The sequence below is a fragment of the Sceloporus occidentalis genome, unplaced genomic scaffold, assembly GCF_023333645.1.
Source record: "Sceloporus occidentalis isolate IW3139 unplaced genomic scaffold, rSceOcc1.0.p SCAF_11, whole genome shotgun sequence".
Taxonomy (NCBI): domain Eukaryota; kingdom Metazoa; phylum Chordata; class Lepidosauria; order Squamata; family Phrynosomatidae; genus Sceloporus; species Sceloporus occidentalis.
In genome coordinates, this window is record NW_028316991.1 from 23489976 (window position 1) to 23507910 (window position 17935).

A 17935-nucleotide genomic window follows, 5' to 3' on the forward strand; every position below is an offset into this window, starting at 1 on the left:
AGTTCTCCACGGAGTATCTTTATGAAAAACTCAGATCGCTGATGGTAAAGCCAAGAAGGGAGTGAACACTTATTTAAAGAAGTGATCTTGGCTGACCAAATTGGTTTTAACGGGAGAAATGTTACGACAAGAGCTAATCTAAAGTTAGAGGTTTTACGTTACTGAGAGAGTGGTAGATAAGTGGAACAGGCTCCCAGCCGAAGCGGTAGAGGGTAATACAGTGAGGGGATTAAACATGCATGGGATAGACATTCGGCTCCTGAATCTAAGACGAGACCAACGACTGATTAGGGTTTTTACAGCCGGCAGATTATATGGAGGGACAGATGGATGGACAGACTCCCAGCCGTCGGGTTATTGAGACAGACAGGAAGGAGTGTAGGAGGATGACAGATAAATCACCAAGTCTAGGAGTTCTGTCTCAGTCGCAGCATCCGCATTATGCGCGTCGGAGGGTGTTGAGCCATCGGGCAAACGGACTAATGTCCGCCGACAGCATCCTGCGGCAATACGCCTCTGTTTGAAGGGAAGGGTTAACGGTAACCATGGCAGCCCGTTCCCAGAGCGGAATTATCGCTGAGTACCTGTCTCTGGCAGAACAGTCATGAACGTACCTATTAACAGCCTGCAATGAATCTTTAAACACTGCAACAGGGGACCACATCCAGCTAAATATAGCTCTGCGGTGTGCGAGAGACAAATGTGTCCTCAGAAAAACTTTTCTCTGTGTATTCGCTCTGCACAGACACCTAGAACCAGCCTGCCGATCGGCCCCCTCTGCTGTAATCAGTCGTTGGTCTCGTCTTAGATTCAGGAGCCGTATGTCTATCCCATGCATGTTTAATCCCCTCACTGTATTACCCTCTACCACCTCTGCTGGGAGGCTGTTGCACTTATCCACCACATTTCATCTCGGTGCGTTATTTTGAAGCAGCTCAGCAATTTCTTAAATTCAGATACTAATACAAAAAATGTGGTATATTATCGTGCAAAATCTGGAGGACGTTGGTTTATGGGATCCAGCAGCACAGAAATCCACCTCCCCGTTTCTGGGGTTTATGAGTTTTAACATTTCCCTCCTGTACTTTGTTAAATCATGGTAAGTATTTAAATGTCTCTCTCCCATCCCCTGGACGTATTGAGAACCATTAGTTTTTTCTGAAGATTTCCCCCAGTTTAGTCGCCTCCTCTGAACGCTCTCCAGTTCCGTAGTCACTGACAGAACGGGGTCCCCAACGCAATATTCAGCTGCCACGGCGCCCTGTGCGGCGGCACAGGTCGCACACCCCTAAGGCCGGCCCTGCGCTCCACCATTCTTCTGATTTATTTTAATCATTCGTCATTTGACTTGTTCCACCTGTAAGGTCTACCCTGTCGCAGACCTTTGTATTATCTGCAAAAATACGTCCCTCACCATTAAGATGTTTTGTAATATTACTAAAAAACTACTAAAAAGTACCCAATACTGATCCCCGAGGTACCCCACTAGTAACAAGTCCTTTCTCTAAATATACCCCAAAAACTCCAACACTCGGCCTCCTATCACCGAATCCATTGGCTTATCCATTCACCTATTTACCAAAAGACTGCAATTTGTGACATCCTAGATGGGGTAATCCCCTCCAAAGAGAGACTTCAGGTGTGGAAATGGATATTATTAACCTGATCCCCACCCAAACTGAGCCTGATCACCCTAAGGAACCCAAAGACTTCCATCCATGCCCTGGCCAAAGGACTAAAAGAGTTAATTCTTTGTAAAGAATAAAAGAAAAGGTCATCGATGCTCCTGTAATACAAACAAAAGGTCGACTATTTCGGAACCAAAACACGCGTATGTGATATAGGAAGCTATCCGAGGAACTTTCATAAGTGCGGCAATTAGAAGAGGATTAGAGTGCACGTTTCCGGTCATAGAAGCCCAGTCACTCTTCCATAACACAGCTCCAGCGAGTCCTTTTATTGCCCTGATATTATGAGAACATTGCGAGGATATTCCAGGGGACAGAATGATGATTATGTTATTGTTCTAAGGGCAGTCGCGCAGGTCTGAAGCTCAATGGGTCCCTCTTGTGTTCACAAGAAGAGCTGCATCACCCCCATCAAAATCAGATGCAGCGAAAACAGGACTTATTTTCCTATTTTCACGTTAAATGTATACCAAAGTCAATTTTCCAAGGACTTCGGCGCATTTTACTGCATGCAAATCGAAGCAGGGATTCGTTACTTACTAGAGATAGAATGTTAGACCTCTGTCTCGCGTAACTCCGCCCCCAGCTGCCTCTCCTGGAAGCAGGAAGCGTTCGTGTGTACACCTCCTGCACATGCTCAGTAGAGCTCCCATTCTAGTCAATGTAGTCTAGTCCAGTAGTCAACAGGAGTAGCAGCAGCCAATGAAATGTATGTTATCTGAACATTGATGTTTTGCTAGCATACATGTGATTCGGGAAGTAACAGGTGGCACGGGCAGAGCTCTTCATAGGTCACCCTATGATGTCATCATGTCACCCAGGTCATTAAGCATATCTAAAAAAAAATCAAACAAATGAACCCAGAAAATAAAAGATAAGCCGCTGTTTCCATTACCTTCACGTGGCTAAAATCGCTCCGGCTGCCGTCAGGCGGGTTGATGGTCTTGCTCTCCGCTCTGGGTTTGACAGCTTGTCGGAAGGGGCTGGAAATCGGGAGGCCGCTGACACTGATGCCGTCTGCGGGGAAACAAACAGCAAACACAATTCAGATGACTAACAAGATCCATGCGCTACTGGTTAGCAGCTCCAGAGCCGGTGCGCTGCAGATTTGGAGCTGCAGCTTCTCCACGGGGTAAAGGTTTTGGGGGGGGTTTCTGGGTTTCATGAACACATGCTGTATTATTGGTGTGGCCCTCCATGGACTAAGTGATTTTTTTTTCTTCTTAAAGAATGATTATTAAAGTCCTTACTTAATATTCATTCTTTATTCGCAAGGCTGCCTGGGACCCCAAAGTCTCCCTTTATTGGCTTTGTTTTCAAGCACCATTTTTTTTAACAAGTTGTACTTTGTACCGACCAATCAATTTGTTTGTAGCTTTATGCACACCGTGGGAATAATCACTTTAACCTCCTTATTCCTCCCCATTAATTATTTCTCCCAGTCGCTAATTGTTGCTGATTGGTCGAGGCAGCCTTCAAAGGGTGGTGCTGTACGCTGGGGAGGTGAGGCCTTCGGGGCAAGAAATTAATTAGATAATGCTATTTTGTCAGCTTTTGCCACAAATCGCTGTGAAAGTTCTGAAAATTCATAATTTTTCCAGGAACAACTAATAGTCATGTGATACAAAAGCAGGCACTGATAGGCTGTTGCCACAGCTACCCGAAAACACTTTCCTAAAAGTTTTTGCTTTTGTAAGATGAAACCTTTAGGGTCCAAAAAAATAAAATAAAAGAATAAAATGAGAGATCTGCTTAGATTTAGGTGCTAGAGAGCGGAATAAGTGGAACGGCACCTTTAATTCAGCTGTGCGACTCTCTCCATGCCTCGCTTTAATACACACAACCGGATTGTGTAACAAAGGGCACCTGAGAAAGCGTTACCGGCGGACGCCACAATTAAATTACTAAATGAAAGCAGATTTAAAAATAGCCCATTGAGTCCTCCCGGGGTAATTACACGTTACTCATGCGCGGCTGCTGGATGGAACGGCAATAAAAAAAATTATCATAATAAAAGAAAGAAAGAAGGAATATTATCCAATATGCTTATTAACACGAGAGAGTGCTTGTGTTCACGAGCCGGCTCAGCGCAGGAGGAATACGAGGGGTTAAGAGCGCGGCGTCTTAGGAGTTAATGGGGTTTCGCTGACTTACGGCGCAGGATTTATCAGGTTTGTAATTCGTCATTAAGGGACATATTCGTAAAATGCAATATTAATGCAATTTGATAAAAAGGTTCAGCAATGTATTGGTTTTAGGTGCGACTGCCCCACGTTTACCCTAAAAATACGGTTAACCCCTTCTGTACTGAGGGTGGTTTGTGCCCAAAAACTTTCAGCATTTTTTAGCATGTCCTTAACTGTTATTTTTCGCGAAGCCACACAAATTCTATAATGCTTTTTTTTTTTAGGACAGCTTTCTTCTGATACTTCCAGCAGTCTGACATTTAGTACGAAGAATTCATTAAAATTATTATTATTTTTTTTTAAACTTTTTTCCCTCTAATATTTTACCATGAAAACGGTCTCCAAACCAGTTCAGTTGACCAAATGAAATGGGAAAACCCAACACGCACAGGCTCTATGTTTTGTGATGTCTAATTATTATTATTATTAATAATAATATAAAAATAAAAATTACAACACCAAGAATATAAAAATACCAATAAACATAATGATAATAATAACAATAATAATGCCAATACTACTAACAATAATAATAATATAGAATATTTGATACTGTCCTAACCTCAAGGTGCGAGGAAATGGATTTAGGGGTACCGTATATTCCGGTGTATAAGACGACTGGGCGTATAAGACGACCCCCGACTTTTCCAGTTAAAATATAGAGTTTGGGCTATACTCGCCAGATAAGACTACCCCTCTACTCAGTATACAACAACCAGCCAATCACGGCAAGCGATGTACCTTACCGGTGATTGGCTGGTTGTTATACAGACATATACATACATACACTGCCCTCACACACACACATATATATATATATATATATATATATATACACATACTCAAATACGCCTGTCCATACATACACATTTATACACTGCCCTCACCACACACCCCTGCCTTTACACACACACACGTATGTATGTATGTATGTATGTATATATATATATATATATATCATATTATAATCAGACCTCAAATAGGTCTGACTATGAGACGACTAAGATCCAGATCTACCGCAGCTGCAGGGGACCTGGATCCTCCTGTCCCCCCCCCCCCCCCGCCCCACTTACCAGTACTTCTGAGTCCCCGGTGTGTGTAGCTGGGGCAGCGTGTAGATGTCTACGCAATTCGCGTAGACAACTTCCGCTGCAGCAGGAAGGAGGCGTGGCTATCAGCGGGGGTTGTCTGCGTCCATCGCGCAGACCTTCCCCGGCTGTCAGAGATCAGAGTTTCCCGAACCGGGGAAGGTCTGCACGATGGACGCAGACAACCCCCACTGCTAGTCACACCTCCTTCCGGCTGCAGCATAAGTGCGTGGGATCTACACGCTGCCCCGGGTACATGACAGGGAAGTCAGAAGCACCGGTAAGTTGGGGGGGGGGGGGGCGGGGGAGTGTTAAATGGGGGGCATAAGGCATTTCTGGAGGCAGAGTGCTCTGTGATATGCCTTTTAACCCCCTTAATGCCACTCCAGAAATGCCTTTTTAACCCTCTATACGCCACTCTGCCTCCTGAATGCCCTAAACCTCCCTATATGCCACTCTTCCCCATAATATGCTGTGACAGGGCCAGGCTAGCTGGCTCATGTGTCATATGAAGTTTAGCCGGGTCACGGAGCACTTTTGTGTCCGGTTCTGTATACCGTGACCCGGTAATATTTTATATTGTGTTTATTGTGTAACCGGCCCAGAGACTGATGTGGATTCAGCCCCAGCCTTCAAGGAGACGATCCTATAATCTGGCTGGGGCTCTTAATCAGCCAGCACAGCCCTGTCTGCCCAGACGGCACCCACACTACAGGGGGGATAACACAGGTGGGGGAACCCATTGTATTCTGTAATCCCCTCACCTGATACATCCCCTGTATACTGATGGGATTTGTGATGGGATGTGGCTGATGGGATTGGGGGTTGGGTTCGGTACACATTGCATTGAGATTGTATATAAGTTCTGTGTGTTTGGAATAAAGAGAGTTCTTCTTGGTTTACTACGAATGGTGGTCTGGATGATCCGTGGATAGCTGAGTGCTATCCGTATGAGGGACTGACTGGTGATTCCTCAGCCCTCAAACAGGGGTACCCAGCCTTGGGTACGGTGACCCTGTAACATTGGTTGGCAGCGGTGGGAAGAATCCCACGACTTGGATGAAATCCAAACCACCAACTGGGATTGCAGACGAGAGACACCGAGAGAGCTCCTGGAGGTTTGTAGCAAAGGAAAGGCTACTCTGATTGCGGACTGCAGAGAGATGGACCGGCACCAGGATGCCCCAGAGGAGAGCCTCGGACTGAGTGCTCTACAAAAGAACATTCTATGGCACCTATCCCTGTACCCAGGAGGGGCTACATCGGAGCAAGTGACGGCGGTGATTAAAATGTGTCACCAGGAACTGAGCCAGAGTGGGTCTGTATCTCCCAGACTAGGGGAACAGAACACCAAAATATCATACCAGGATATCCAACCCTTCCGAGAACCCGAGGAGGAGACAGACCGGGTTACAGCCGAGGTGTGTGAGCTGGAACACCAGCAATGGCAGTTAGAGTCTGCGCCCGCAGACTGGAGGGATGATTTCTCCCATCCCCACTTTGAAACGTACTGGGCACAGTACTGGACAATGTGGGATCTACGAGTTCCACTCCTGGGGGAGAACCCGTTGCCGGAGTGGGAAGACGAATTGAGGGGTCTCATATATGCAGAGCTCGACCTCCAGAGCCGCTACCAGGGATTCTCCCAGCAGTTAGCAGGTGAAGACCACAGCGACCCTCTGATGCTGTATAGCCCCGTCGACCCAGGACTGATATATGATGCCTTCCAATTTGACTCGTCCTTCGGAAGCCCCTGCCAGTACCGCAGGGATACAATCTGGGACAACCGTGCAGAAGTCCTGGTTTATGCTATTCCCCCCAAGCTGGAGGCTGTTATGGATTGCCTGGTCCAAGAGGAATGGCAGCTCGAGAGGGACTATAAAGAATTGCTGCGGAGAGTGGAGCTCCAGGAGTTACAAGGAGACTGGGAGCATGGTACTACAACTTGCGGGAGTGGGACCGAGGTCCTCCTCACCTACTCCATTGCCCCTGTCCTGGCGAGAAGAACCGAGTTCCTCGCCAGCAAGATGAAGCGTAGGAGGAAGCCAAAAGCTCTGACCCATGTCCCCACCAACAACCCTGGCTGCTCTACCCCGGCAGAAGAGATGACTGTCCCCACCGCCCGAGTAAGTGGCACAATCCCCCTCACCAAACCCCTAGCTATGCCCGTAGAAGCCAGTGCCCCAGACTGTCCCCCTGATTTCCCGAGTGTCCTGGAAGAAGCCCGGGTCACTGCCCCAGAGGTTCCCTATGAAGTCCCCGGTGACCCGGTAGAGGCACCGTTCCCCGACCTAGCGAGGGCGCCAGAGGGGCTGCCGAGTTCCCTGGGTCCTTTCAGTAGCCTGGTGCAGGCCCTGGTTCCTATCCCTGTGTTCTCCGAAGTGTTCTCCGATTCCCTGAGTATCCTGGGAGAAGCCCAGGTCCCTATCCCTATGTATCCCCCTTGTCTCCCTGAGATTACCGCAGAGCTGTTTGGTTCTGCGTGCGCCCCTGAGAATACCTGTGACCTGAGAGAGGTACCGGCTCCTGAACTAGTAAGGACGCCGAAGGGGCTGTGTACTTTCCTAGGTCCTTCTGGTGACCTAATACAGGCACCAGGTCTAGTCTCCGAAGTGATCCCTGGTTCCCCAAGTGTACTGGTAGAAGCCCAGGTCACTGTCCCAGAGTGTTCCTCTGACTCTCCCCGTGCCCAGGCAGAGGCACCTGTCCCAGAGAGGAAGATCGAGGGTCTGCTTAACCCTCCCGGTGGTCCAGTATTGGCACCTGTCCCTGCCCCGGAGTATTCCCCTGGGTCCCCTGAGTACCCCGCAGAGCTGCTTAGCTCACCCAATAACCCCGTAAGGGCACCCGTTCCTGTCCCAGAGTGTCCCCTAGGTCACTCCAGTGTCCCGGTAGAGGCCCCTCTTACTACCTCTACGTGTTTCCCTGGTTCCCCGAGTGCCCCCGGCCCGATCAGCAGGGCTTTCCTTCCATGCAACCGCCCTGGCCTGGCAGCTTCCCCAGACTCAGTTCCCAAGACTAGGAAGCAAGAGTCCCCACGTGCCCCTGTTATCCTGGTGAGGGGGATAGCCATGTGCCCCCGGCTGAGCTGGGACCGTCCTCCAATTCACAGAGGACTATTGACTATCCTTTTGGGCGACCAGGGCCCTGGCCCACCTTCAATGGATGATTCTGACAAAGGGGGCCATGAACTAAGGCCTGCACCTGTGAACTTTGTCCACTCGGACAGCCTGCAGCAGACCCGTGTGGATCTGCCTGGTCTGCCGGACCGTTGGTCAAGGGGGAGATCTGTGACAGGGCCAGGCTAGCTGGCTCATGTGTCATATGAAGTTTAGCCGGGTCACGGAGCACTTTTGTGTCCGGTTCTGTATACTGTGACCCGGTAATATATTATATTGTGTTTATTGTGTAACTGGCCCAGAGACTGATGTGGATTCAGCCCCAGCCTTCAAAGAGACGATCCTATAATCTGGCTGGGGCTCTTAATCAGCCAACACAGCCCTGTCTGCCCAGACGGCCCCCGCACTACAGGGGGGATAACACAGGTGGGGGAACCCATTGTATTCTGTAATCCCCTCACCTGATACATCCCCTGTATACTGATGGGATTTGTGATGGGATGTGGCTGATGGGAGTGGGGGTTGGGTTCGGTACACATTGCATTGAGATTGTATATAAGTTCTGTGTGTTTGTAATAAAGAGAGCTCTTCTTGGTTTGCTACGAATGGTGGTCTGGATGATCCGTGGATAGCTGAGTGCGATCCGTATGAGGGACTGACTGGTGATTCCTCAGCCCCCAAACAGGGGATACCCAGCCTTGGGTACGGTGACCCTGTAACATATGCCTTTTAACCCTCTAAATGCCAGAGTGGCATATAGGGGTATAAGGCATTTCTAGAGGCAGAGTGGCACATAGGGGGTCAAAAGGCATATCATGGGGCACAGTGGCATTTAGAGGGTTAAAAGGCATATCATGGGGCACAGTGGCATATAGGGGGTATAAGGCATTTCTGGGGCAGATGTGCATAACTGGGGGGCAGGTTGGAAAATAGAAGGAAATAAAACCAAAATATTTTTCTCAATCATAGCTTTTATTAAAAAAAAAATTGTTTAGATGAATTAACATTTACTGGTAAAACTTTTTTCCTATAGGGTCGTCTTATATTCAGGCTTTTTCTTTTTTTTTTTTCCTAAATTAATATTCAGATTTGGGGGGTCGTCTTATAATCAGGGTCGTCTTATAATCGAGCAAATACGGTACTTAAAGGGAATCAACAAGGTAAAGGAAGAGAGTTTATTTAAAAGGAGAAATACTACCACAATAAGAGGACACAACCATAAACTAGAGGGGCAAAGGTTTAATGGTAACATCAGAAAATATTACTTTACGGAAAGGGTAGTGGACGCATGGAATAGCCTTCCAGCAGAAGTGGTAGATGTTAATACAGTAAAGTCATTTAAGCAAGCATGGGATAGGCATAAGGCCAAGCTAGATATAGGATAAGGGCAAGTACTAAAGGAAAGTACTCAGAGGTTGGGCAGACTGGATAGGCCTACTGGTTCCTATCTGCCGTCACTTTCTTTCTATGTTTCTATAATACCAATAATAATAACACTAATAATGACAATAATACCAATAATAATAACACTAATAATGACAATAATACCCAAAAAATACCAATAATAATAACACTAATAATGACAATAATACCAAAAAAATAAAAATAATAATAACACTAATAATGACAATAATACCAAAAAAATACCAATAATAACAACAATGACAAGAATACCAATAATAATCATAATAATCATAACAATAATACCCATAATAATATCACTAATAATGATGACAGTAATACCAATAATAATAATCATAATACTAATAATCATGGAAATACAAATAATAATAATAATATGGCTCTATTATTCTATCGGTTAAATATTCTAATAGATTGTATATCTAATGGGGTAATAATTAATTGCCATGATATTCTATCTGTGCTCCGGATTATAGAATCTCTGATTTGGGATCAGCGGATATAAATAAAGGACAGGTGACATTTTCTATAAACCAGCAAACTCCGAATTCGAAGTAAAACATTCATCAATTTAAAAACCCGATTTCCCATCAGAACGTGAAAAACACGAAGACGCCCGATCCCAGATAACGCAATTATTTGTATTACGCCGCGTCCGCGGTCTAACGGCTCAGCTATCGGCTATTGTGTTACACGTCTCGGGGGATCTCGTTTACTTTCACATCTCCAGGTTTCCTTACATGTAAATTCCGGCTCTCCCGGGAGGCTGCCGTGGGGCCGATACTTGGCTTTTGGGAAGAGATCTTAAGAAAAATGTATATGTCTGCGCAAATATATGTATTTCATATGAAATTTCCACTCGCCCGCAGAGATGTCATTGTGCGATGTCGCTGCTTAGTACATTAAATACGGAGAATTAATAGAGCTGTAAGAGACTGGAAGGTGATGGATTTCATCAGGTAACAAAAAAAAAAGGTCTAAAGTTGCATTAGGGGACGAAGAAGAGACCTCTGAGGTTTCAAAAGCTTAAGCAACTTTACAACTTTTTTCTATGTTGGCCAATACAAAGTATCACACATGATGGAAAACCGTTCCTGGTGTGTCCGATGGTCAGTCTGGGTCAGACTTATCGATCCCGAGGGTCACGTAGAGATATTTTATTCATAAGATCTTTAACAACTGGGTGCGCCTCCGGAAGTAGGAAGTGAAGAGAAAGGAGAAATAAAGGGGTTCATTCACTAAGAGTGGTAACTCCGCTTTACATTACGATGGACCAAACTCAGTGAGTGTCTCCAGCAAGAAGGAATGAGCTGGGCTCACTGGGTTTGACCAATCATGATGGTCGGTGAAGCTGATGAGTTGAAACTTTCTGCAAACTCCTGCTTTAGTGAATGAACCCCCAAAAGCACACTCTAGTTACTTGCCTATGGTTAAACCCCATGGCAGAGCTCAGCGCACAGGGCGGCTAGTTTGTCTACCTAACGTCTTATATGTCCGACCAAGCCCATGACCGGCCACCCGGCAAACCTGATAAAATGCTCCAGCGGCGGACCGGGGGCTGCAGTGGGCGGCCGCACTTGCGTCATTTGGCAGCTGCTGGCCTTAAAGTGACAGCGACACCCAGTCATCCCCGGTCTGGCCATGTGTCTGACCCCGATTCTGTCCTAAAGCCAGTTACAAACAATCTTGGGTCAATGGATCACCTACGTGATATTGTACACAACCCAAAAACGCAAATCTATTTTTTTGGGGGGAAAGCACATAATTACTAATTCTAATTATAAAAAATGATTACCACATTATTATTATTACAAATTATTTGCACATCATTATTAAAAATTAATAGCACATTATTTCTAATTATTAGCACATTATTAGCAAATTATTATTATTACAAATTATTAGCACATTATTATTATTATTATTATTACAAATTGGCACATTATTAGTATTATTGTTACAAATTAGCACATTATTATTTCTATTACCACATTATTTTTTCTAATTATTAGCACATAATTATTTCTAATTAGCACATAATTTTTTCTAATTAGCACATAATTATTACAAATTATTAGCACATAATTATTACAAATTATTAGCGTATGCATTTTACTAATAGGACATAATAATTAGAACATAATTATTAATTATAAGCACATGATTAGGATTGATATATAGAATAAGCCAAATGAACCACCAATCAACAAACATCTAATCAAAAATTTGTCAAAAAACAGCTAATTTAAAATCCGGCAAAATCATCAAAACTAATACTTTTTGGCTTTAATGTTCTTTTAAGAAAAAGCATGATCGTAATTCCGTCCCTCCCCCCAATTTAAGATTAAAAATGTAATACATTCAAGATTATTCTTTCCCAATCTGCGCATTTATTAAACGTGCAGCATGTTATAAATTGCATTAATCATATTTCTGAGCCGTCGGAATTAATACATTAGAAACGCACCCAGAATGCTGGATATTTATAGAGATCCTCCGGTTTAAGTGGATAATCCATTTTTAAAGCTTGGTGTAATATACTTTATATCTTTTCATGTAAGTTTTCTCACTTTTACATATTAAATGTCCCCATTTAAATCAAATTTAATACAAAATAATATTCTAAGAAATGATTTAAGAAAAAGCTACTTAAAGTGGGTATCAATTTATTTATTCTTATATCAAAGAGTAAAAATTATATTTATACATATACAATACTGTGCAAAAGTTTTAGGCAAGTGGGGAAAATGCTGTAAAGAATGCTCTCAAAAATGTTAATTTTCATTTATATTTTTCTTCTGATAAAAATAAACCATTAACATGTCCTGTTAACACGTCTAATTTTGAAAGCGTTCTCACTTTGCAGATTCTTTTTCCTATCAACCAAAAACTTTTCCACAGTACTGTATATATTTTTTTTTACCTAAAGTGTTGTCACTATATAAATTAAAGATTATATATATATATACACACATACATGGTTATCAACCTATATATCGTTATCTACATACCTTATTTGCTCAATTATAAGACAAGTTTTTTCAGAGCAAATTGAGGTCTGACTATGAGACTAAGATCCAGATCCCCCGCAGCGCTGCAGGGACCCGGATCCTCCTCTCCGGCAGCCGGTGGACAGACGCCTGTGCGATGCGCGCAGACAACCTCTGCTGCGGCCGGCACTTCTATGAAGGAGCACCAGCGTGACATGACCTTCTGGTGCTCAGACATAGAAGCCCCGGGTAGCAGCGGAGGTTGTATGCGTATGTAAGTCTAGGGATGCATCAGTAAGTTAGGAGGGGGGGGCATATAGGGAGCATAAGGCATATCTAGAGGGCAGAGTGGCATATAGGGGGTATAAGGCATATCTGGGGGGCAGAGTAGCAAGCTGTGGGGCAGATGTGCAAAACTGGGGGGCAGAATGGCAAATAAAGGGAAATAAAAAGAAAAAAATGCATTTTTCTCAATCATGGTTTTTATTAAATGTGTAAGAATAGGTTACATGAATTAATATTTACTGGTAAAACTTTTTTTCCTATAGGGTCATCTTATATTCAGGATTTTTCTTTTTTTCCTAAATATTCAGATTTTGAGGGGTGGTCTTATTATCTATCTATCTTTATATATGTATATTATATAGATATATATATATATATATATACTGTCCTGTGAATCGTAGGGCTAGAGATGGTTTCCGGCCGCGCAGGTCCCTCCGTAACGCTATTATCACAGATATCTTAAGGTAAATTAAGGAGAACACCAGGAGATAACGGAAAAAATATTGCAGTGAGGGTATTAAACATGCATGGGACAGGGATACGGCTCCTGAATCTAAGAGGAGACCAACGTGAAAACGTTTGAGTCGTTACAGCAGGAGAAACGGGCGACTAGACGGGGGCCGAATGGGCCAAATTCTATGTTTCTATCTAGCAATCACTCTGTTACTAGAATACCCCTGTGTAAATGCCCCCTCGAGACCTCAATGGACCGGTGGCCTTTCAAACCATCGCTAACCACCATCTGAACGATGCTGCGTCGAGCGCTTAAGATGCAGGTGCTTTATTTTTGGCCGTTCGAATAAAAACACTTAATGAGCCTCTTTCATGTACAGATAATACACAGAAAACACGCCGGGGCGCATTACCCTTATTACAGACGGAACGTACCGGACTAACCCAAAGGAGCGCTCCACCGGTGACGCGTTCTCCCCGGATTCATCGTCACGACCCGGTCATTAGTGCAGATTATGCAGATTCAGAGGGCTGCTCTCCACATCCAAGGCCCCCGGTTCTCACATTGGTACTTAAGCGACTATTAAATACAGTTACTAGGAGGACAGAGCGTGGAGAACGCCGCGGGTTACGCGTAAACTTCGCAGAAAGATAAAGCGGTTTTATCGCTGTAGCAACAACGGAATGTCTAATCGGCGGGAACATTCCGCTCGTTGCTATGGTGATAAGACCACTTTTCAAATGCTGCTCCAGAATCAAATTTAATACATAATGGGAACTTACGAGCTCTCAGAATGTCGGAGAACGAGATATAAAATGTATCTTGTGTTTTATCGTGTCCTGAATCTCGTTGGCCTCATCTGCCCCTGACCTTTCACCATTGCTGCTCCTTTCCTCTTTTTTCTCTCCATCTTACTCACCCCTATCTGTTTTCTTTTATTCTCTTGGGTTTTTCTTTTCCTCTTCAACCCTGACCTGCCATACCCAAGATAAAATCATAATTGAGTCCTGTACGGGGAACCCCACCCCCCTTCCCCTGTGTTGTGAAACGGGACAGTTGGGAGGTATGTTGGATGTCCCACCGCCTCGGCACGCGGGAGCTCAGCGATACGTTAGCCGGTAACGTTCCGCCGGCCGAGCCGTTGCCGTGTAAGCTTACTGTTCGTGGCGGATTTAATGATCCCTGTTCTCTATTAGTCCCGGCACAGCGCGTACAAATCGTCCGCGCAAGATGATCAAACGCCGCCTCGCGAGTTCTGGAGATCAAAGCCAGCATCCCACCTGTTACCGTTCTACAAATTACTCTCCGGTAACAGCTACCCCAGAAAATAAATAAGAAAAAGGATTTCGGCGCGAGCGACAGTCCTTTGTTCTGCGTCTCGTGACCAATCGGGGAAAGCGAGAACCGCAAACAGCTATTATTATTAACAAAAACCTTAAGGATCTTTCCGAGTTTATCCGTCCTTCTTATAGAACCCGGCGGAGGAAATATTAAAAGTATCACAGATTCGCGACAGAAAGAGTTTTTTTGCTATATAATCACTTTATTTTGAGTGGTTTATCAAATACAGAAACATAAAATCTGCCGGCCCCATTCGGCCCCCGTCTAGTCTGCCCGTTTCTCCTGCTGTAAAGACTCAAACCTTAATCAGTCGTTGGTCTCGTCTTAGATTCAGGAGCCGTATGCCTATCCCATGCATGTTTAATCCCCTCACTGTATTACCCTCCACCACCTCTGCAGAAAGGCTGTTCCACTAACCTACTGCCCTCTAAATCAGAAGAGCGTGGTACAGCGAAGTACCTTTAAATATCGGTATTAATCTGCCTCGAAATATCTTGCTATATTTCCTTTTTTGTGAAGTGGAGAAATAATTTTTTTTTTGGTTGAATGAGTTTTTTTTTTTAAAAGACAAGTGAAGAGCGCCGACTGTCTTATTCTGCAGAATTCAGCAAAAAACGTAGCTCATTCGAGACAGAAAATAACCGGAGCCGACTACGCCACTGACCGCCGTTACAATACATCAGACGAAGTAGAAATGAAAACCGTTAGCGACTTTCCTGACGCGCTCAATTTATAACACGGAGAACGCGACTCCCCTCTCGGCCGAACGTCACATTCATGCACTTGGAAGAATGCACGGCATGAACGGAATTCTGGGGGTGATGCCCCCCCCCCCCCGGAGGTCACTCGGGCTCCGAACATTTCAATATCGTATATTCATACACATATATTATATATAATATCCCGTTCGGATTGTATCTCCCGCTTCCACGACACATTTATTCCCCCGGATGAAATCACCGGGACAGCTCCAGCATGCTGTGGACACGGCTTACTGTAAAACGTAGCAGCCAATGTTAGTAAATTGTTGTAATGTGAAATGCTGAATATTTCCCGATGGGAATTCTCTCTCCCTATCACTCACTGTTGGGGTCTCGGGGGTCCCAAGCACTGGCTCAATCTCTGCTATGTGGTCGCGGCCCCTCTGATGAAGGCAAAAGAAGTACTTAAATATGCATTCTTCAGAAAGGAATTAATTATAAATATATATATATATATATATATATATATATATATATATATATATATATATATATATACACACCCGAGCTGGAAACTGCAGCCTTGCACTTTAACGCATTTGATGGCTGAGCGGGCCCTTTAAATTCTCATGTGCTCCTCATCACACACGCATGGAGAGAATCCCCCCCCATATCCATTACCCCATTTCTCCATCCCCCCCAGCTTCTTGGGTGCCCACCGTGTGCATGCCCACAAAATTAAGCCAATCAGCAACTCAAAAAAAGCACCACGGCGGAGACGTCATGCTGCAGCGATGGAGCTGCAGCTCCTTCTAAAAGATAAGCGACTTTATCTTTTCGTAGGTTTAATGAACGGATATTAAAGAACGTTCAAGGTACCGGAATATCTTCTGAAAACATCCAAACGGCGTGAGACGGATCAGCAGGCGAGCGGATCGCCCGATTCCCGACGTGGGCAGCTGCGGTACCCCGGACAATATCTCCCGTTATTTGTTATTCATCGCTAATTGACAATTTATGCAACATCATTAGATTGCGTAAGTTCCAACTAACAGCCACTTAGCTAAACAACCCCTGAACGGCAGAACAGAACAATTAACCGCCAGCGTTCCATCTGGATGAAAATCCCAACGTATACCTGAAGGATAAAAGCCGGCATCGCCCCGACAGGTAATCGCCTCCAAGATACTCCACGACGTACTTACTCAGACTAACGAGGAAGGAACTGTGCTAACGAACCATCGTAATGGGCGGAAACCAACTGCTTTCAGAACCTTAAGCGTCTAAAAGGTGAATTTTATTTCCACTATTAAACAGGAGAAATGCTATAAAAATGTAGCATGTAAATTATTCAAGTTCAGCCATCAAGTATTTTTCCCCCTTTAATATTCATGGAAGAAGTTTTAGTAAAACTGCCTGACTTCCCCGACTGGAAGTGATGTCATGCGCAGGGCTCTTCCTGTGCGTGACATTCTAGGCTGTGATGCCACTTCCTGTTTGTGGAATATATAACTTGCGTATCCTGTTTGAGGTACGGCGAAAACCCCACGGCTGGGTTTGGCGAGAGGGCTCACTCTTTACGTGAAGGAAAGTAAAAGAGGGGCGGAAGAAGAAATAAAGAGGAAAGAGATAAAAATGAGAAATAGTTGTTGGGAGAAGGGACTGAAAAAAAAAGGAGGGAGACGCGAGCAGAATAATACTTAACACTACGATTAAAAAAACAGCGGCACATACCGTCATTGAGATCCTGCAGGAGGTTTTCTTGGCACGAGAAGTCCAGCTTCACCTTGATGAACACGGTAAAGGTTGCCGTTTTTCCCGGCTTCAGCGGGAACTGAGAGAGGGTCTGCTGCAGGTCCCAGGTCAGGAAGTCACCATAGAGCTTTTCTGCATAAAAACACAAATATTAATTCTCAATAATCGTTACTCTTACGGCCATTTAAGCAGCCGAATATAATATAATATAAAGAACACCAGCAAATTCCTTAGAGTCTTAAAAATAATGCTTTAATTAATAAATAATACTTAATTTATTAAGAGCAGGGCGCAGGAGGAGGGAGACTGAATGAGACTTCTACTGAATGATCAAAAGGAGATCAGCATCTCAGGCAGCTGCATATCTAATAAACCGCCCGACTCCTTATCATACTGCCTGTGGGGAACAATAGAATGGCTCAGTCTTAATCATCCAGGGGTTATATTACTGTATACAGCGCTGGGGGTTTATATTACTGTATACAGCGCTGGGGGGGTTATATTACTGTATACAGCGCTGGGGGTTATATTACTGTATACAGCGCTGGGGGGTTATATTACTGTATACAGCGCTGGGGGTTATATTACTGTATACAGTGCTGGGGGTTATATTACTGTATACAGCGCTGGGGGGTTATATTACTGTATACAGCGCTGGGGGGTTATATTACTGTATACAGCGCTGGGGGGTTATATTACTGTATACAGCGCTGGGGGTTATATTACTGTATACAGCGCTGGGGGTTATATTACTGTATACAGCGCTGGGGGTTATATTACTGTATACAGCGCTGGGGGTTATATTACTGTATACAGCGCTGGGGGGTTATATTACTGTATACAGCGCTGGGGGGTTATATTACTGTATACAGCGCTGGGGGGTTATATTACTGTATACAGCGCTGG

The 17935-nt window shown here is 44.6% G+C and overlaps 1 protein-coding gene across 1 annotated transcript in view; it reads right to left on the reverse strand.

Moving 5' to 3' along the window:
- The window catches only part of LOC149305706 (trafficking protein particle complex subunit 9), a 219226-nt gene that overhangs the window by 161976 nt on the left and 39315 nt on the right, over positions 1-17935 (reverse strand). Inside the window, exons 15-16 of the mRNA XM_089477380.1 lie at positions 17009-17161; positions 2584-2705 (exon numbers count right to left, since the gene is read on the reverse strand). Coding sequence (XP_089333506.1) covers positions 2584-2705; positions 17009-17161 — 275 coding nt within the window. The remainder of the gene's footprint in view (positions 1-2583; positions 2706-17008; positions 17162-17935) is intronic.